At 43.3% G+C, this 22,028-nt stretch overlaps 1 protein-coding gene across 4 annotated transcripts; it reads left to right on the top strand.

Annotated features, from left to right (window-relative positions):
* Positions 1-873: 873 nt before the first annotated feature.
* ttyh1 (tweety family member 1) lies at positions 874-21,980 on the top strand. Of its 4 annotated transcripts, none has more exons than XM_034609822.1 (16): positions 874-1,031; positions 1,636-1,754; positions 5,098-5,262; positions 6,757-6,986; positions 9,660-9,771; positions 11,005-11,342; positions 13,785-13,880; positions 14,018-14,090; positions 15,642-15,717; positions 15,888-15,943; positions 16,646-16,738; positions 16,823-16,915; positions 17,008-17,147; positions 18,173-18,340; positions 19,879-19,957; positions 20,876-21,980. In XM_034609822.1, the coding sequence occupies exons 3-16, from the start codon at positions 5,128-5,130 to the stop codon at positions 20,957-20,959; spliced, it is 1,773 nt and encodes a 590-aa protein (XP_034465713.1). In that variant the 5' UTR covers positions 874-1,031; positions 1,636-1,754; positions 5,098-5,127; the 3' UTR covers positions 20,960-21,980. The 4 variants fall into 4 exon arrangements, with proteins under 4 accessions (XP_034465713.1, XP_034465712.1, XP_034465714.1 ...); XM_034609821.1 differs by having other exon boundaries at positions 1,620-1,754; XM_034609824.1 differs by lacking the exon at positions 874-1,031 and having other exon boundaries at positions 1,452-1,754; positions 18,173-18,233.
* Positions 21,981-22,028: the final 48 nt, after the last annotated feature.

Here is a 22,028-nt window from a genome sequence, read left to right as displayed (position 1 = left end):
ATTTTTTTTTTTCTTAAGAGCCATGAATTTACTCAAGTAGTTGCAGCTCATAATTACACGACTCATACAATCTGTTTAATATGAATATTTCATGGACTTGTGTGAATGATGACTTTGTGCGATTGTGCGATGAATTGCAACCACTCAGACGTGAAGACCATTAAATATTGAATTGGTTATTGTGAGTCCAGTGAGTGGTGATATTTCATCAGAGCGGTGATGGACTGGCCTGGATCTGGTCCTGTTGCTGTTACAGACACACAGAGGCCGTGTAAACGCTCCGTGAGCAACTCTTGCATACATAACATCATTTTCGGTCTTCTTTCCCCTCCTTCCTCCCAGATACACACATGCACTTTACATAGCCTACATGAGTCAGTGGGTGCGCGCTCCAGCTCTCTACTGTTTGCTCCCTGGCTCGCATTATCTCCCTGCCTCCCTTCCCCCACTCACTTTCAGTGACACAGAAAAACTAACGCCGCCCCTTCCCTCTTTGCTCGCTTGCTTCTGCCCCCCTTTCTCCACTGGCAGACAAACACCATACCCTTTCTACTCTTTCTTGCAGAGTTTCACCATTTTATCTCCAATTTGCATTTCTCATTTGACAGGGCACTCAGGTAGCATCTCCATGAGCACGCTCCCATCACCTCTGTGTGGTCGCATGTCCCCCTCTGCCTCCCTGTCATCGAATCACAGTTGATGCTTTCCTGCAGCCTCCACTGAAAAACTGGTTTTGCCTACAAATCCACTGCATGCCGTGTTCCCCCCCCTCTCTGTTCATTGTTCACTCCATCACTCTCCCTCCCTCCTCTTTTCTCTCAGCATCTCTCCCTGGGAACCCACTTTTTTTTGTCCTCAGTATTTCATGTTGCTTTTCCCTGCATCTCCCCCTCCCCATGTTCATCTGTGTTGCTCTCTTTCGCTTCTCTTCCTCTGATTTCATGTGCATCTCTTCTTCACATCAGCTCGTGACACATTTCCCCCTAATGGGGCTGTTATAGGCAGGAGTTCACTATTTTTGCATCCAACATGTGAGTGAATTTTTCAATGTCTCTTTTCACTATTATTCAGTGCACACAGTCGGCTGGCAGTTCTTTCTGCTCCTCTCAGTAATCTGGTCAGGGTTCAGTCTGGTAGTCTGGAGAGAGATTGGTCAGGTTGATGGGAGTGTGTATGGTTGATGGTGGGGGTCGGTGCCTCTGGTATCTCAGTATGAAGCGAGTGAGGGGTTAGAACCCGCTAATCCCTGTTAACATAATAATTATCTTTAGGCAAAATCGTGTCGCTGACGTGTTGTGGAGGCGCTTTGGCATTAAGTTACGAAGGGCTACAATGCAATGATAAAGACTCCCTTAGGGGTGTCTCCTCAATCTTAATCCCCCCCCCCTCTCTCTCTCTCTCTCTCTCTCTCTCTCTCTCTCTCTCTCTCTCTCTCTCTCTCTCTCTCTCTCTCGTTTTCACTGAGAGCTCCTCTCCCATCCATCAACACAAGCACCTCTCCACTGTCACCAGACAACCATACAATTATCGGCGATTCAATTTTTTTAATAATTGCAAGAATTATTGGCTTATTTCCATTGTGACATTTGATTGGCTTGCCCCCCAAGCCATTTTTTCAGGATGATGTTTTTTCAGGAGCATCAGGCGGTGATGGCTGGCAGTATACCTCTCTGAGTGGGTAAATATTTCACGGACACCGGCGAAGAGAAGAGACAGAAGGAGAGAGAGAAAGCTCCCGGCACAAGCGACAGAAGGTAAGAGGCTGATCTCTGTTTTCCATTGTGGCTCAGTTGTTGTAAGTGGTCGCACAGATTGATGGACGAGGCTGTGATGTTTTGATTGCATCCGATAATTTCCCACCCGATTGCTCTTTCATCTGTCTGTCTGCTCTTTCTCCCAAAATCTTTAATCTGCAGGATAATTTAATATTTAATTCCGTGTGGGATTTTCCAGCTCCGGTCATTAGTGTGGAGGCATTTTTTGTCGCCGTCAACTTCTCGTGCTGGACCCTTGCACACATCAATGCACTGATTTGCTCTGACTTACTGACTAGGAGCTGCACTCACCTTCGCTCAGCTGCACTCACTCTGAGGTTCATTGTCGGAGCCGGACCTTCATTTTTTTTTGGGGCAAACGAAGGTGATGTGAAAATTGAATTTTAATTGAGATGTAGTGGCTTCAGCAGACAAAGGTAATTTGTAACCCCTTCACCGAGATGTAAATTCATTTCTCCTGGCTGATGTAGTGTGTCACGAGGCTGTAATGCTCCCTCATAAATTACAGTCATTAAGGTTGTTGTTAAGAGGCTGTTGGACGACCACTCGGAGCTGTCAGGTGAATAAGAAAGGATTTTATGAGGCAACCTGCAAATGTGAGTCATTTCAACAGCAAAATAGCGACATCATTTATCTGCTCTGATTCACAGAGTTGTATTCTCTTAAAAAAAAGATGAAGGTGATGAATATTTTTTATTTTTTTTAATATCCTAAATTCAGCTGACACAAACGCTCCAGCCTCTGTAGCTGCCTCACAAAATGGCTCTTTTCTTTACATTCAGACATCATGGAGTCTCATATCATGCAAGTGATTTCCATTCTCCGTGCTGTCTGAGCTCTGTGCAGACAGAATTATCCTCCTGCTCGGTTTTCTCTTAAGAGCTCATGGTCGCGTGAGCTTCGTTGTTTTTTTCTTCACCATCTCTTCCTTTTTTTTTTCTCTCCACCGACTGAGCTCAAACTCACGTTTTGTTCGCCGTCAGTTATGCAATGGTGACAGGCATGATAACAAGCGTGCAGGGAGGCATCACGTCAACTTGAGGCTTCCTATCTGGGACAGCTGCTGAGTAACTGCTGCTCCAGGACCGTGAACCCCCCCCCTTCACTTTCAGCAGGTTGCCTCATTAACGTTCGGGGGGTTTGCATGAGAATCTGCATCTGAACTCTGACCTTGTGTCTGTCGTCGCTTTGTATTTCCTCACTCGTGCATCTGGAATGAGTGAATATTGTGCAAGAAGTGACTTCACAGTTGGACCTGGTGTCAGACCTGCTGGTTATTTGTGTTTCTTTATCTGTAATTGTTTGATAACAGGTTTTATATGATGCATTCTGCTTGTGTCACCTCTCATTTGCGTCACAGTGAAAATCATTATTAGCACAGTGTCGTCATCCGTCAAGGGAAATGCTTTTCCATATTGACCCACATTGTTGGCGGTGGTTACCACAACAGGTACACTGATTCTCCTTTTGAAGAATAAGCCTTTACTCAGCCTTTTAACAACAATTCCCCTTTTTATAATCTAATAAATTTAGCGAATAATACATTGTATCTAATAATTCACTTAAGACCAGAGTCCTCAGTCTGTTTACTCTGCTGATGGAGGATTGATGTAGTTATCAGTGTGTGTGTGAACCATTATGTTCAGATTTAATAAGGGAAAGTGAGTGTTGGCAATGATTCCATTTGTGACACTTGGGCTGCTGGAACCATTAAGGTGAACAGACTTATTGTAATGGGCTCAGAGCCGCCCTGTCTGGCCTGGGGGCGAACTGTTAACTTGTTCTGGGGCATCTCCGGCCCACATATGAATGGGGGAAATTGTGTTGTACTGAAATCGACATGCGGCTCGATCTAAACTTTCATCTTGCACAGTGCTCAACACAGTGGAAGCAGTGGATTGTGATCCTGAATCAATGGGAGGGGAAAGCCTCACTGGTGTCCAATACTGTGCTGATTGAAAGTTGTGCTGAAAACATAGCAGCTGCATTTGAAGATAATAAAATCCTACACAAGTATTGAATTCAGAATCCATCCGACGTGTTTGACTCAAATGCAGAATTGTATCTGTCTGCATTGAGCTGCGAAACCTATTATATTTAAGCATCAGTGCTGTTGTTGTTGTGAATGCTCGTCTCTGTGCTCTGGACTTAGAACGCCTCTTTCTTTAGGAGTAAAGCTCTGAATCGGGACGGCCAGTATCAGAAGCCGACCAGCCTCTGTCTTGCCCCCTGTTCTCCCTCGGCTCTGTCATTGTAATGAGGATTCCACTGTGTGTTTTGGCTAACCGGATTTGCCCTTTGTATTTACCCTACTTTCTCCCTCTTGGTCGGCTATAAGTAAGAAATGCTGAGCACTAAACGGAGGCTGGTGCAGGAGTTAAATACAGCCTCTATATTCTACCACTAGAACACTTCAAAGAACCCCTGTATATTCCCTATATATGTTCCAGCCCTTATAGCACATACCATGTTTTATAAGGTTAAGGTCTGTGGAAAAACAAGCCACATGTTTTATCATGTAATATGTTCTACATGTGCTCAAGGTAAAATGCAACAAGCCATAACTTACCATTATTTCTTTTTTATTAGCAATCAATCCAACCTTTAAATCATTTGTGCAGTTAACTGTCAAAAGAAGCGATTCTCTATCCAGAAGACAAATGTTTTATTTTGTCTGCAAAAGCCCAAAACCTAAATATATTCAACTTAAGATGATTTTAAATGTGCGAGTAGGTGCAATTTGAACATTTGAACAGTTATAACTGGCAGATTTCTATTTGTTTGCTTGATTAAATGTCTAAACTGATTAACATATGATTAAGGTCAATGTTAATTTCCAGCTACTGGATTAGTCAACAAACCGTTAGAGCTCTAAACACATCACATACAAACAACAAAAGAAGATTCACGTCTGTATCTGTCCCCAACAAGTTGAACTGATAATCGAGTCCAGTGTTGAACTGAATGTAAATGATTGAGTTTGCCACGAGGAGGCTGGACTCTGCTCATTAGCTGAACCTTGACACACACACCTCCCCTGGGACTGAGGTGTGTGTCTGCACTGATTTATGCTCCTGAGAGTTTGTCTCCAGTAACTATGTCTGACATTTTGATCTGCACCTTGCTCAAGCGATCACTGATCATAAATTGCATCAGGGCGGAGGAGGAGGGGGGGTCACGGTGGCCGTCGAGCTCACGCTGACCTCTCTGCCCTCTCAGCTCGGCCGTGGGCTCAGGGAGACCTTCACCACCTCCTTACCTACTTTCCTTCTCCTCTGCTCTTACCTCACATCCTCTGACCCCTCTTTCCTCCCTCCCGCAGGGTGGAGGAGGGAACCAGTGGCAGTAGAAAATGGCTGCCATGACAACGGTGCCCAGCTACAGTCCCTCGCTGTGGGTGCGGGTGTGTCACGCCCTCCCCCGGCTGGACCTCACCATGCAGATGAGGGACAACATCTTTATCCCCGACAGCTGGGAGTACCAGCAGGTAACAGACACCTGCCACGACCGCTCACACGACACTGTAACCACATGCTGCACTTCATCTGTCAAATCTGAGGCGCCACACTGCATAATTATTACACCATAATAGTTAGAAATGTATGGGGGATACTGTGCTATATTGCTGGGTGAATGGGCAATTTGCTTTACATCGCTCCATCAATTGCTCCATAAAGCCCTGAATTTACAAGAGCAATCTGCAGAGAAATGGTGAGAGCCTGCAGATTCCTGTTTTCATGCCCATTTATTAACTTCATTTTTGGTTTGAAGATGGCACCAGACCCCTGAGCTAAACGGGTTAATGTTTCTACTTTGATTTACATGCTTTGATGCATAATTTCTACCCTCTGCTTCTGTGCATGCAAATTTGAGACGTTTCATGTGATTCAGACTCAAAGAAAGCGCAAGATTCCTCATGCACTGAGTCCTCCTGCAGGTTGCTGTGGTCTGCGCGGCTCTGAACTGAGCAGTTTCTGCAGCAAAATGTCAGGTCTCTTCCCTCTCCTCCAGCAGGCTCTCATGTAAAACGCTCCAGCTATAACACAGTGCGTGTTTGTGACTTCTCTGTGGTACAAAGACGGAGGGGGGGGGACGCAAATTATCCTGCAGAATAGAAAGACAAAAGAGACTGAAAGTGCTGCGAGAGAGGGAATGAGTAATGCGAGGAGGTTGCTGAACAGAAGACGGGCAGGGAGATGGAGAGAGGGAAGGCACATCGAGTGGGAGTAGGAGTGAGACAGAGAGAGAGAGAGAAATAGAGAGAGGGAGAGAGAGAGAGAGTGGCAGTGAATGTATTTAAGTAGGTCACAGATTATTAATAGAGATTCAGTGGTGTGGATAGAAAGAAAGCGAGGGGAGAGTGGGGGAGAGAAAGAGTGGGAGCGAGCGAGAGCGTGGGGAAAGAGGGATGGCTGGAGAGGAGGGGTTTGGTGAGAGCAGGAGGTGAGATGGAGGGAAGGTGGAGGAATGGGAAGTGACAGACGGGCAGATGGATGAAGGATAATACTGTAGTTATGCGTTGGAGGGAAATGCATTTCAGTAATGTTGACTTTATGACATGGAGCCCGATCAGAAGTGAAAGTCTGACGTGGCTTAGTGACATTAATATTCATGAGGGTGCACAGACAGATCAGGGATCTAAGGGTTAAACCCCAGAGACGGTCAAGAATCACTTCAAATGAATAGTGTTAAATTTGTCCCTCTATTTGCAGAGTGCACATAGAGAGTGAATCTGAATCCCTTATACCTCCTGCTGTGTTGAATCACACAATTTATAGTCTCACACCTTTTTAATCAGCATCTCCTACTGCTAATGGGGGCGGAAAACAATATGACAAGCTATGGAATTTAATGGGATTAGCTGCTATTTTACTCTCTCCAATTGCTCTTCTCCTCTTGTAAATATGGAATTAAAGTATCATTTTTCACATTCACTGACTCATCCGCTGACTGATCCTCCTCTTCACCACTTCCATTCCAGACTCTGCTGGTTTTGTCCAGTTTATCGGCCATCGCTCTTGTCGTCTCCCTCTTGGTGGTCCTCTCCTTCCTCATACACTACTGCTGCTGCCACCGCGGTGACCGGGGCGAGGGTTCAGAGGAGGAGGAGGAGGATGAAGATGGCAGCACGGGTCACGGTTACAGCGGGAAGAAGGGGAGGGGCATCTGCTGTGTCACGTGGGTGGCCGTGGCATCTGTCACGCTGTGCTGGTGAGGAGGAGGAGTCAGATGTCATCATCAACCTCAGAGCTCTTACTTTTTACAACATTATACACAGGTCACCTTCCAGCAGTGATGGAAAAAGTACTCGGATCTTTTACTCACTATAAAATAAGTACGAGTCCTGCAAAACATTAAGTCTAGAAAATAAAGGACCCCTGTGACTAATAAAATATGTGTAACTTTATCAGCAGTGGTTCGATCTAACTTAAATACATTTATTTGAGTTTAATTTTGAGGCGCTTGTACTTAAACTAAGCGTTTCCCTTTCATGCCACATAATACTTTCTACTCCTCTCAATAATATGGAAGCCATAGTTATTTTCCACATTATAATTTACACAAAAAAACTAATAAATAAAATGCAGCAAACACAGTGCCAGTGTTTCCCAACCATTATAAACACCCTTATAAACCCTTATAAATAAGAAGTGTCTAGTTAAGGCCCCTTGTCAAATCCCATATTTCGCAATAAGGGAAGTTTGTAATAAAATACATTTTAGAAAAGAGTCTAAACTTTCTCTTTCTCTCCTGCCACAGTTATCTTTTATTACCCCCCTCAGATATATCTTGCAGCTTTTTGGAAGAACCCTGGCGCCTACATTAGTAACCACTGGAATAAACTGCATACAAAGTAGTTCAATGTAGTTTCATCTTCACCAGCAGCAACAACAAAATCTATTGTCACATATAATATTGTGACTGTCACAGAGGTATTATTACATAGATATTTAAGTTTTGAATACAGGACTTTTACTTGTTATGGAGTATTACATAAGAAGCAATTGCAGTTAGTCAAAGCGACTTGTCAGTTCTGTATTTACAGTTCGGTGGTTTCCAAACTAAGCAAAATAAAAACATAACATGTTAATTACTGAGCTTTAGTTTCACTGGTGGGTGGAATTTCTTCTCTTTGGACAAAGCCGGGCTGTTTCCCTCAAGTTCTGGTCCTTGTCCTAAAATAATCTGCTGCTGGCTGAAACACATCATTCATAACCAGTGCACAGATGTGAGAGTGATATTGATCTCGGCTAGAAATCAAACCAGCTCATTTCCCAAAACGTTGAACAAAATGTTCATTTGAGACGTTAAAAGGGAAAATGCTTTTTGGTGGAACTGGTAACAACTCATAAGTTTCACATTTATGAAATTGGGACAAGAAAGGAACAAAAATATCCGTACTCCTACTTGAGAGTCCATTATTTCCCTCTGAAATATAGTGGAGTACTGTAAAGTAACATGTTAATACTCAAGCAAAGTACAGGTTACTCAGTTTCCACCACTGCCTTTAAGGTGCAACAGCAACAAGGCTGTGATTCACAAGCTGTCACCCTCTCCATCATCATCATCATCATCATGTGCTTTTGAGACTCTCACACAGTCACCAATGTCATGCACAGGAAAGGACGCCTGGATGACAGCTGATGGTCATGTTGTGTTGCTGTTTACTAACCACAGGCCTGTAGCAACAGAGTGTGTGTGTTCACCGGTTCCCCATCTATGTGTGTGTGTGTGTGTGTGAGAGTGAGAGAGGGGAATATCTGAGCATGCCCAGTTCAGTCTTTTACCCACTTCAGATCTAGTGACCATGGAGTCATCCAGTCAGTCCATGGCCTAAGCTGTACTTTACAAAGAGATGCAGCTTGACGTCTGTCGCTCACACTCTTGTAAAGCTGAAGCACAAGGAGGAGGAGAAGCTCTGCTGCATCAGACCTTTTAAATCTACAGCTTAATGCTATAATGCAATTATTGTGCAAGTTAATGCTACAGCAGAGCTTGTTATCATATTCTAGTCCGTTCCCAGTAATGCATCCAGACTGTGTTGCTATATCACAGAACATAATGTGCTGGGGAGATGTTTTCAGCCGTCATAATGATGCCATCACATACAGACTGTTGGCTGCTGTGGCTCGTGTCTCCCCCTTATGGACCTTAATGTAATATAATGTAATGTTGTGAAATGTAATGTCGTCCTCTCTTCTGATGCTCAGTGTAAGAGCTCTCTGTTCTAGACCGGGTGAAAAAAAATGGAGCTGCAGTTTCTCTTGAAAATATTTCGTGTGAAACTCTTTTTCCTCCAGACGGTGGCCTTTTGGTCACAAGCACAAAAGCAGTGTGTGTCATTTGTCGACGCAGCCGCATTAGATGGCGTTCCCATTCGCCAGCTTGAAATGCAGAGCACACACAGACGCAGACACACATTCCTCTTCCCCCCCCCCCCTGCTTTCTAATCTGGGTCACATACTTTGTGGGAGATTGGGCCATACCATTCCTCTGACGTTTGAGGGGATTTGATGAACATCTGGCCCGGGCCTTAATCTGAATATTTGAATAACAGAAAGATGTGTAAACACGTCGCTATGTTTAACATTTCGAATATTTTCCTTGCTGGAGCTTAACCGTCGAGTGCTAAGAGTCAGATCCCCCCCCCCCCCATCATCTGTTTATTCCTTCCCCTGCGCTCCACTGAGGGTAATGCTCATCCCGAGCGCACATATCACATCCTCACCAGCTCTGTCTCTTTGTGTCACATTCATTTAAAATGTACTTACACACTGAATTAAACATTACATGTATGCCTCTGCTATCTGTCTCTCTACCCCCACCCCCCACCCCCCCCCCCCACAATGTTTTCATGTCTCTTTTTTTCTCCTCCCTTTGCAGTGTTGCCATAGGCATCGGTTTCTATGGCAACAGCGAGGCTAATGATGGGATGTATCAGTTGACCTCGTCTCTTCTCACAGCCAATTATACGCTAGCTTCCATCGATCTGCTGGTGAGTGCTGCTCTCCGCAAGTAAAATGTCAAGCTGAAGATCTACCATGCTGTGTGTGTTTGTTTGTTTGTTTGTGTGTGCGTGCGTGCGTGCGTGCGTGTGTGTGTGTGTCTGTGTGTGTGTGTGTCTGTGTGTGTGTGGGAGAGAGACAGAGACAGAGATGATGTGCTGATGCTTACATGTGGTCTGCAGAGAGAGAAGGGAAATCCGATAAAAACTTTTGCGTTATTGATTTCCCTGATGTGGTCAGACAGTGGTTGGTGTGTCAGACTGCTAAATGTCCTTACACTGTGAAAAACAACACAAGTGAATCTGCTCTGATCCATCGATGGAAAGAAAACAATAATCATAACTAAAGCAGGATTTCTAATCGGACCCTCGTCAAGCAATAACGTCAGACAGAATGGAAAGAGACAGTGGAATAAGTACATTTAAACCAGTAATCTGAACCTCGGGCGCACAATATCTCGCCTGGTTGAGTGGGTGCGTCATATATGAAGGTTTGAGTCCTCCGGCGGTGGTCCAGCTCGATCCTGGTCCTCTGCTGCATTTCTTCCACTTTCACACTCAACCCTGTCCTGTCAAATAAAGGCCAAAAATATCTTTAAAAGAGATAATAATTTAGATCCTTCTGTAGTTAACTTAAACTTTTATTAAACTTTAGTTCACTGGAGACATTTTAAGACTTATAATTAAATTTTAATTGGAACTGTGTGTGATCCTAATATCACAGGTAGCTAAATCTAAAATTATTTAAACAGCATAAGTATCTATACATAGATATAATATTAAAGATTATATAATTATAAATGAAATAATAGGATTTTCTCTGAAAGGGAAACAAAAAGAAAACCCAGGTGGAGAAGCAAAGGAATTCTGCAGCTGGTAGATGAGGTTCATCAGAGAAATCATTGAATATGAAGTCGACTGCAGACGAAGAAGATGCATGATCTCAAACTTTAAACTAAGACCTAACTCTATAGACTGATATTAATATACCAGGATTTTTCATTTTAACCCAAAAGTTTACTTGAAGCACTTTGCAGGACCAGAACTCTAACTTGTGTTGTAATCTACTGTATGTGGGACATTCAGTAGAAAGTATCTCTACTTTTCATTCTCCATAACACACCCGCTCTTTGCTGAACTTGACTTTATGAGCATCAACATCCTCTACTTTGTGGTTTCCATGCCATTTAACTCCCCTCACATTCTTCCGTCCTCCCTTTTCAGATTTCAGACACAATCACTGGGCTGCAGCTGTCCGTCTCTGGCCCGCTGTCCACAATGGAGGAGCTCTTTACCGGCAGTAAACCCTTCCTGGTGTCCACGCGGAACTGCCGCAGGTTATCTGACAACGTGATCAACCTGCTCTCCTCCATCTCTCTGGCTCAGTCCGGCATCGACGCAGGGATGGCGAATGACAGCGGCGTCAGCGGGGCGTCCATCATACCTCTCACACCGGTACCGCCCTCTGTGGCCCCCACAATGGTGCCCACCAACGGCCTGATGCCCAGCCCCTTCTCACCTGGCTGGGCGGCCAACACACTGACGGTCAATGAAGACTACAGGTGAGGCCGCAGTCCACGTGGACAGATTCCCCCATGTGCCAGGATTGTGTATCTAAGTAGAAGACTCAATATGTATCAAGACACATGGTCATTTGTTTCAGCTACAATTCGATTCATTGAATGGTCCAAAATTTTCAATTAATTCCAGTAAAGATCAATAAGATTTTATGCTAGTTAGAATAGCAGTGTTTAATTTGTTATGTGAACTTGCAAACATATCAGATTTTAGTTCATGCAACAAAAAACTAATTTAATAGTTGTTTCCAGAAAATCTCCTTGGAAATTATTAGGACATAGCCGACCTCTACAATGAACCATTATGTTGAATAATTATTTATATTTGGCCTAGTTTACTGTGTGTATTGGTTTTGCAGAGACTAAACAAAGAAACATCAATACTTGAGATTTTGCAATCAGAAAACGATGTGTATTGCTTCACGATCGACAGCGAACATTGGCAGTAAGGCATCTCCCAGTTTACGACTGTTAATGTTCTTTTGCCGTTTCCAATTTGACATTTATTAGTTTTTCCATTTGAAATCTTCTTCTTTCTTGTGGTTATTGTGTAAGACATAATGATCCCTCATAAACATGGAGGAAGTTCATTTTTATCTTTTTATTTTCTAATGAGACAATCTGGGTTTAATTAGAGTTAAATCTTCCATTTCAAGCATTTACGTAACATCATGACTATTGACACATTGTTTTACTGGAACATTACTATATTAAGATATCGTTAATGGGAATTGTCATTTGTTCTGCAGAAGCATGAGAAGGTCAAATAGAGTAGATTTCACACACAGAGGCGTTCGATGGATAATAAACTGTGTGTGTCAGTGCAGCCACACCCCTGCTCTCAGCACTGCATGAGCCTGAGGAAACTGTCCTCCCCACACTCTCATAAATGCTGCATGTTTATTAAGATCTATTTGTTTGGGTGATGCAGTGGAAACTTTTTCATTCCTCAAAAACGACAAAGCGTTCATGCACGTAATGGCTTGACAGGATGCTTTTATCTTCCATATCCCACAATGTGGACACTTTAATTGATTAATAAAAGCCCATGAATATAGTACATCCTATTTAATGTCAGTGGGTTACAATATAAAAGACCTGCTTCCCATCAACAGACTGCAAACACACAAACCTCATCCCAACCGCACAACTTCCCTGACCTCACGAGGAGGACTTTTGTGTCTGACTTATCTCAAACATCAAAGGAACAAAAAGATACAAACTAAATCTTAATCCAGCAGAACACAGGCTGAGTGAATGTGATTTGTTTGTTTGTTTGATAGACACATAAATAGATTTTTTTCAGATCTGCAGGGTTATTAAAGTCTGATTAATAATATTACACATCTCAGCTGTTTTGATTCTGCATGGGAACATGACTGAAGGTGGTGGAAGGTTTATTCTTCTTTAAAGAGACACATCTCAAAAAGAAGAACATAACAACGTATATTTTTTGTCCATACCTGTCTTTAGTGCACTCATAAAACTGTATGTTGTAGCTGACTAATAACAGACCCATAGGCCTTTTTGACTCTTTGATTTGTCATAACAGTAAAAACACATGTGTCACAATAATAATGGCTTTGTTCCGTTCACGAGTCCCAGTAAGTCACTGCAGAGTCACAGCAGTGTCACAGAGAATCAGCACATTCTGCATCAGGACCCCGACTGAATGTAGACGCAGCCATTTTTATTATTTACACATGTGCTTTTATCAGTGTAGAGTGTAAATGTATTTACAGTGCGTAGAGGATGCCATGTGTTTGGCTGGAGTTTGATACTGTACATTACATCAGTCCCCAATTCTTACCAAGACATCCCTGAAGACTTCATGTTTCATTCTCCAGCAAAGTAGAAACTTACTTGAAGTTCCTTCTTCACAAAGACACAACAAAAAAGCTACAGTTGCAGTTTAGCAAAATTTGCAATCTACTATAATAGGTTTAATCCAACTATACCCTCATGGAACAATCTGATCTGAGGTAGAGGAAATCTAAAAACAATTATCACTGTGGGAATAATCTTTACGACCAGTACTTGCTACAATAAAAAAAACAAGAGAAAACTATAGACCATATAGATTAAAAGAAAAGTTTAGTTCCTTCTGATAATGAATGAATTCCCTGTGGCATAACACAGCATGAAAGGTCACTCAGTCGCACTGTGATAACAACATTTAGCCCCTTGGTTTATACATGGTAGTTTGTTTTGTGCATGTGTGTGCACAGTTGTACAATACAAAGCAAAACAGTAATATACATGTTGTAACCATGTTTAATAAAGTAAAAATAATCTAACACCTCAGTTGGCATGATATGAAAGCTGTGGAATAAAGTTAAAAGCTGTGGGGAAAAAAAAACATTGTCTGTTTTCACCAGACAACCGTGTCTCATTTAGAGAATAACCTTGTATGTATGTTTATCACAGGTGGCTGTCATACGTGTTGCTGCTGCTGCTTGACCTCATAGTGTGTCTGTTCATCCTGCTGGGACTGGCCAAGCAAGCCCGCTGGCTGCTCATCCTGTGAGTACACACACACACACACACACACACACACACACACACACTTGTATCTTCAGACCAACAAACCATACAGCACTGGACTGAGCTGGTGATCATGGTGTCCTCTTGGCTGAAGAGTTTGTGTCGTTCTCCCACAGGATGACCGTGCTGGCATGGCTGGCTCTGTTCCTAAGCTGGGGCTCCCTGGGCCTGGAGACGGCCACTGTAGTGGTGAGTAGACCCAGTGAAGCTGGGATGGTGAGCAGGGCCAGGACTGGAGGGAGGGAGGGAGGGAGGGAGGAAGAGGAAGTGAATGGGGCTGTCATGGGAGGGATTGGAGGACCACAGCTGAGGGAAGAGAGCTTTAGGAGGCTGACCCATGATTTGTGTGTGTGTGTGTGTGTGTGTGTGTGTGTGTGTGTGTGTGTGTGTGTGTGTGTGTGTGTGTGTGTGTGTGTGTGTGTGTTTGTGTGTTTGTGGGATTTCTGTGCCCATTGTGCCCATTGTGAAAAGAGCTGCCTCCCCAGGAACACTGCAGTCGTGGCAGAAGACCAAAAAGGCAGGAAAATGGGGCAGAGATTAAAGATTCAATGCGCGTGTCCATGAGCGCGTTTGTGAACAAGATGTGTTTGTGCACAAAAGTGCGTGTTTTTCATGTAAGTGTGTTTGCAAGTGTGTGGGCGTCTGGCTCCGAGAAGCAAAGATAGAAGATGAAGAGAGGGGCTTTCAGCGAGAGTGAGGAAGGGGAGAGGAGGAGCGGGAGAGTGCATCGAGAGAGAGATCGGTTTGAGAGACAGAGCGAGCTAAAGTGAAAGATAGAGAGACGGAGAGTGAGAAAGAGAGAGAGAAACCATCAGCCTTCCATCAGCACTGCAAAGCTTGAGGCTGTAACTGTTCCCAGGCCCCTTGAGACCTTAGACAGGGTGGACAAGGAGGCGTGTGAGTGTCGTCCTGTTCAAATAAAATCTCAAACATGTCGCTGGACCATGTTCAGCTGAAAGTCCACCAACACCATCAGAGTCCAGACAACGCAGCCTCTTTCAGCACGGTGACATTTATGGAGAACAAAGAACACAGAGAAAAGTTTAATGTCCACTTTCACTGGGGAGTTTGGTGGTGCTCTCTGAAGGGGAGACTGTTTCGGTCTGGGGGCTTAAGGGGTGTGAGGGGGTAAATGGCTGTTTTTCTGCTCCGCTGCCCGTGTTTTAAGAGTCCTCTGTGTCATGTGGAGCTGGCGGGAGATGTCCCAAGGCCTGTGGGTCCGGACAGAGCTGCTCTGTCCCTGGTCATTTACAGAGAAACAATGGGCCAGCTGCGAGCCTGCCCACTCTGTTCTGTCTCAGGCTTTGTCGGCCTCTCCGTGTGGCTCTCGCTCCCTCTTCTGGTGGGGCGACTTCAGCCCGAGTGTGAATCATCGTCCCTGAACTAAACGCTTCCTCTGCAAAAGTAGGCTACAACAATGTATAGGCGGGAATTGGAAAAGGAGGTCAACAGGGATATGGGACAGAGTGTATGAGTGATGATCTCATGGAAAGAGGAGCCCAGTTTTATCCAGGACAGTGTGATGCAGGCTGATCGATATTTGTCACTATACTGTGAGCTGCTGTCAGATACGTGAGGTGGTAAATATGTCAGTCGGTCAGTGTGTCTGCTAACTTTTCCCTTGTGATCATTTTCTCCCACACTCTCTCTCTTTCTCTCTCTCGCTCTCTCTCTCGGTTTTTTTCTCCTCTCCTGTCATCCTGCCTCACTCCTCCTGTCACTCTTCTTCTTCATCGCCAGGCTCTCAGTGACTTCTGCACGGACCCAAACACATTTGTCCTCAACTCCACCAACTTCAACACAGGCACCAGCTCAGGTACAGAGTTAACCTGCCCCCCCCCCGTGCCAGAGCAGCAGCACTTTCTGGAAGAGCGAGCTGCCGTGCACTGGATTGTACATATGTCAGCAGAAGTCAATATAATGACAGTTAAATGTTTCTATTGTGCGCTGACGTGTTGTGCGCTGGTGTTTTGTTTGGCCATTCAGATGTGTTGGATTATTACCTGAGCTGCGGCAGGCGCATGAACAGTCCATTCCAGCAGGTAACGCCACCATGTTCACACGGAAACCAATAATCTGACCATTGATCATATTCTGACATTACTGCTGCTGATCAGATATTCCATTCATGTTCCTGTTTACATTTTATAGATAATCTTCTGATTATCTCTCACGTCAAAGTTATTTCCTACTACTTGTTCACACTTGAACCCAGGACATGCGTCGTCAAGCATGTTGGTTTGTCAGAAAATGCAGTAAAACTCCAACAGGACGTAATAATGCAATTAAGACATAATGCAACTATACGGTCAGAATACTCCACGTCTTAATTTGATTATTGCTCATTCAGCAGAGTCTTATTCAGACTATTGGCTTAATCGTGTCAATATTGGAACATTGTTGTCCATGTAAATATAGTCAGTCACATGTCAGTCAATCAATTAATCAATCAATAAAATAAAGATATTTCAAACCTTTATGAGGCAGTGTCTAACATAAATGGAGAATTGTATCGATGTTTTAAGTATATATGTAAAAACTAAATGACCTTTACTGACTCTCATCTCACATGGCAGATTTTATGTCAGACCTGCTCATACATGGTTAAATACAATTTTTTTTTTGTGTAGCTGTGTGTCCTGTCCTCAAATAAAGTTAAATAGTGACGCTCTTTGCATATTAATTGTATATTTGAGGAATAAAGCAAAATAAAGGAGTAAAATTCCACTGATTGTTGTCTTCAGGTGCTGACTCAGTCTCAGAGGGCGCTGTCCAACATTCACACACACCTCTCCAATCTGGACAGAAATGCTCTCACACAGTTCCCCAAAGCTGAGGTACGTTCTCACTTAAACACGCAATTTCACGAGAACCACAAGAGTTTTCTCACATAATCTCACAAAAAGTTTGTGTCACGACAGAAATCCCTGAGGGAGGTTCAACAGATACTCAACTCCACAGAGGGCAACTTTCATCAGCTGGTGGCTCTGCTGAACTGCAGGGGTCTGAATAAGGTAAGCCATTTTACTGAGCAAAAATAATAAATTACCAAGCCACTGCTTCTTTTTATCATCATTCATTCTTTTGTCTTTCTGCTCTTCTCTAGGACTACATAGATTCACTGAAAGGCCTGTGCTATGATGGCATGGAGGGATTGCTCTACCTCTCCCTGTACTCCTTCCTCTCTGCTCTGGCCTTCACTGCCATCCTCTGCTCTCTGCCCGGTGCCTGGAGGAGCTTCCCCAGGTGAGAGAGGGACTGTCAATGTGTGTGTTGGTGCATAGGTAGATACACTGATATGAATATATATCATATGTACTGCAATGTATAAATAAAGATAAGTAGGGAATTTCTATTTCCACACTCCACCATGAATTGCCTACCATAAATATAGAAGAAATAAATCCATCTTTTCCCAGAGTGTTAGAGAGAATATACTGTACACTGTATACAGTGTTTACACTTTATACATTACTTATATTGTATTTATATTTTGTGTTTAATGCCTATTTTTAACCTCTTTTGCGCTGCAACACAGCAGATTTCCCCGTTGGGACAATAATGAAGAATTGTCTTATCTTACACGCCTCTATTCATGAAAGCGTGAGTTTCTGCATGTCATATCATGCTGTTTGGCATATGATGCAGAAACATACTGATCTAATACTTAGTTGTCAAATTTATCCTTGAAAAATATAAAATGAAACTTAATGTGTGGGATTGCCGTCTAGCTCAAGTACAAAAGTATATAGTAATATGATAGAATTACATAAAATTGATCCATAACAGCTGAATGTTGGATTCTCCTTAATCCATTTTCAGACACATTTGCTTTGGACAGTTTAGCATCAGGGGTTTGCAGCAGTAGCACAGGTCTGTTGTATCTGCAGAGTGTGGATATGAAGCAGCTTGTTCCAGATTTGCTGAAATCCACCAGAGCCCTTTTCAAGTGTCGTCAGCTAAGAACGAGAAAAGGTGGTTTGTGATCGGTGCTGCTTCTGCAGTTTGTGTAGATCAGCAGTTTGATGTTTTCTGTGATGGAAAATCCATTTGAAGTCCTCATCTGATGCACGTTTTCTTTGAATGTAAGTGTCTGACGAATCAAGATGAGTGGCCGAGGGAATAAATACAGCTGTATTTTAAGATGTATTTTAATTTAAAGAAAAATAAGTAACATGTAACTATAGTAATGAATACAGCTTGGTATGAAGACACATCATTCCTCTGCTCTCTCTCACATCGCTTTCTCTCTCTTTCCTGGACAATGACAGTGAATCAGAGGAGTACGAAGACTCGGACAGCGAGAGTGAGGACCCCTTCACCTCCCATCAGGCACGTAGACAGACGGCCTCGGGGTCTCAGCGAGGGGCCATGGCCCCCTTCTATAATTACCCGGGGGCCGGGTGGACACCCCCGTTTTCTAGTGCGCCGCCCCTCCCGTGAGTAACACAGACCCACAGACACACAGACAGACAGACAGACAGACAGAACGTCCCAGATGTTACAAGAGGAGGGAGGAAGTTGCCCTTAGATGCAGTTTGTGCTTTTTTCTTTTTGAGATCTGCACCTGTGGGCAACTTTAGTACTGATGCAGGATCAGGGATTGTAAAAGGTCCAGGGTGTAGAATAACAACACAGACAACATGTGAACAACACATAGAGACTGACGGAGAACTGTTGAGATACTTTTGTGCAGACACATAGTCTTTTTATCTGGAAATTTCTAAACGTTTCCTCTCAAAACAGACACATCTCTCCTGATGACAGACACAACAGATGTTGGACATAATGCACACTCATCTGTATATGGACATAGTAGCAGTGCAGTGTAGTCAGCTAGGTTTACATGCTTTTGTCTATATAGGATATATTTATATATATATGGTCCATGTAGGATTAGTCCAAATCCACAGAGCTGTCAGGTTCAGCACATGCATTGCAGACAGACACACAGACAGGTCAATATGGACTACAGTGTAGGCAGAGAAACAGACACAACTCCAGAGGTCTGTCTGTCTGTCTGTGTGTCTGTCTCTCCGTCTGTCGAGTGTTTCAGGACAGACGATGTAGGCCGCTCGGTCATTTCACGGACTCGTCTCAAATGGCGCCCTGTCTCCGAAAAGGCAGTAGACTACTGCTTGTGTCGTAAAAACTCCGGCGCTGTGAGGCTCAGGTTGACTATAGGTAACCCCCACCCCAACCCAGCCCCTCCACGGCCTCCTGCATCGCTCTCATCCGTCTCCTCACTGTGGTGTCCAACATCTCTCAGGTTATTTCTCTGCATCTGTCCTGCTGCTTCTCTCTTCCACAATCCTCCTTGGTTCTCCCACCTCCTCACTCTCTGTTTTCTCATCTTTTTACGTTCTATCCCTTTCTCTCTCTCTTGTCAAAGCTTCCCAGTTTAGTTAGTGCTACCTAATCGTGGACTAGTTAACTTCCTCTTCTAATGCCGGCTGATCATCCTGAAACTCCCACATCCAGTATTAACACACACAAACACGACACTGACTCAGAAACTCAGCAGAACAGGAACAATACAGTCCACTCCTCCGAAATGGAGTCTGCTCAGGATTGCTCTAAAAGCTTTCTGGGGTTTATTGTGCAGATAAACAGATTCATTAGGAAAACAAGGTTATAGCAGAAATGGAACTGGTGGGTCACACCCAGCTCTAAATGCATGTAATTGCAGATTATTGTATAAATCCTGCAGTGCATCATGAGTCGGGAGTGGACTGTACGCCTGCTTGAGCAACAGTGGTGCTACTAGTTAAACTGAGTGCTGTGTATTTCCGCACTATATTTCTAACCACTTTCTCCTTGTTTCCTGTTGCCTATCCTTGGCTCCCGTCACCCCGCGGTTCCCCGCTCCCCTCTGTCTTTCTCAATGTGTCTCGCCCCTGCTCCCTCTCTCCCCTTCATCCTCCATTTCCTCCTTTCCCCCTCTCTTCTGTCGTTGTCTCTTTCTATCTCTATACAGGACTCCAAACGTTTCCTCCAATGGCAACCCTGGCTATGAGAGCCTACCCTTGACTGAAAGGCAGTCCCCACCCCCCTCTGTGAGTTCCTCTGTACCTTTGGCACCACTTTATCGCTGCTGTTAGTGCACACGCTCGCTTCAGTAATCAGTATCAGACGGACTAACGTGGTGGTGAGGGTTTCGACCTCGCAGGACCCTGAGGGCTGGCCTTTTTGTTTCGTTTTTATCACAACGCTTCAAAATGTCCAAAAATATCAACTTGTGTCTTTTTTCTCTGTCACCAATTAACTTTTGAAACTAACATGATTTTGACTTGTATTATCACTATCTGGCCATTTTAAAGAATAAAGTGACCACAAACTGTTTTAATGAATAAAACAATAATGTTAAATTTTCTTTTTGATCTTAAAAAAGGAAAAAAAGACAGTGTCCCCTTACTGGCTTCTTTCTCAGTTGCATCTCATGGTCCTCCACATTATTGTGTTACAAACCAGTTCTGCTTTACATGATGACATCACATTAGCTCATTTTCAGTTAAATGACGTAGCTTCTGACCCTGTGATACACTGGTGTTATGTCCATGGTGTAACAGATTGGTACAGGTGAAGGGATGGATTGATGGATGGGGTTAGATGGACTTAGCTACATACTTGACAACTGGGCAAACTAAACTTGCTGAGGAAGACCATGAGATGTGGTTGCATGCCGGGGAAAAAAGCTATTCAGTGGACTAAACTGTAATTAGTGACTTTTTGAGGATGGATTGAAGTAGAGCAAGATCAAGTACTTCTCCTTCTCCCTTGAGTTTGAATTGATAAGTTTTAAAATCTAAATGATTTTCTAATTCCATAGTGGTCAGATAGTGAGAGGAACATGTTCTGTGTTCTTTCTGTCTGAGTTGATGTTGCCTGATTAACTTACATTCTTCTCTTCTTTCTTTATTATTTGTCTCAATTCCCCTTTGGACCGTCTCTCGTCGTGTTTTCTGGAAGTACAGTACTCTCCCAGCATGCTGACTGGTTACGGGGGAGGTCAATCACACCCCAACCCCGCCCATTCGAGGAACCTGTATTCACGTTGATTATTCTTACTATTATTTTTTGTTAGGAAATGTATAGAAAAAATATGTTTAGTTTTCATATGAATGGACACTTTACTGAAATGAAAAAGAAACTAATCTAAATAAAATGAATGCTAGGTGTGAATTCAAAGTGCGTAACGTCAGTACCACTGAATATTATTATTATTATTATTATTATCATTGTTGAAAGCACTTAAAATAAACGGGTCTAACGGGACGGTTGCTTGCACCGACAGTGGTGATGCTGGTGTAGGGATGGATGTGCAAAGAACCAAGTGGTCTTGGTCTAAATTCTTTCCCCTTGTCTGGTCGAACTCTGTGTAAACTGTGAACAGTGGTGAGGCAAGTCAGAAAGGTAATGACGTTACTACGTTGTAGTTTTATATTCTTAAATGTATCAGTACCACCGCTTTTATTTTCAAGTTTTTATATAAATATTGTTGTAGAAAAAAAAGCACTGGCACGTAGCAACATGACACATTTTTTTCTGTGAATGGTTATGCAGTTCCCTCACTTGGTTCTAATATTTTTTTTATTACTTTTTATAGGTGGCAATTCTGTATTTTCCTTGTATTACCTTATGGTATTCTGTATATCTCACTGTCTATAATATCTGAATAATCAAGAACCTTTGCTCTTAAAAAAAATACTTGAGGGCTATCAAGACCCCGTTTTAACGATTGAATGGAGAACTGCCACTCAAGTCCACAGAGTGGAGAACGACAAATCCCATGCAATGACACAAGGTACATAGCAATATGATTCTTGCTACTGGTGCTGCAGTAGCCCTACCGTAACTAGCAATAATAACTATGTATAGCATTGGGCTTCTGAGATCTCTCCAAGATGTTTTGTGTATATATGGTATGGTACGTTGGAGATTTCATTGAATCCCCCTTCTTCGCCAACTGCCCTTGTTAACCCCTTGAATTGAGTTTGTATGGTTATCAATGCTCCTTTTGAATGGCATCCTTTTACACTCAAGAGTCTAATATAAATAAAAATAACTTCAATAACCCGACACTGGTCTCCATCATGTCTACAAGAAACACACACACAGCATGCGTTA

Source organism: Hippoglossus hippoglossus, chromosome 16, assembly GCF_009819705.1.
Source record: "Hippoglossus hippoglossus isolate fHipHip1 chromosome 16, fHipHip1.pri, whole genome shotgun sequence".
NCBI classification, from domain to species: domain Eukaryota; kingdom Metazoa; phylum Chordata; class Actinopteri; order Pleuronectiformes; family Pleuronectidae; genus Hippoglossus; species Hippoglossus hippoglossus.
Note: the sequence above shows the minus strand (reverse complement) of the source record. Positions and strands in the feature narration are given on the sequence as shown.

What these genes read in the sequence shown, in the direction of transcription:
- ttyh1 (XM_034609822.1), top strand. Translation starts at nt 5,128, where the DNA reads ATGGCTGCCATGACAACGGTGCCCAGCTACAGTCCCTCGCTGTGGGTG. An exon ending in TGGAGACGGCCACTGTAGTG is followed by an intron (nt 14,091 to 15,641) that starts GTGAGTAGACCC and finishes CTTCATCGCCAG; the next exon opens with GCTCTCAGTGACTTCTGCAC. An exon ending in CACAGTTCCCCAAAGCTGAG is followed by an intron (nt 16,739 to 16,822) that starts GTACGTTCTCAC and finishes GTGTCACGACAG; the next exon opens with AAATCCCTGAGGGAGGTTCA.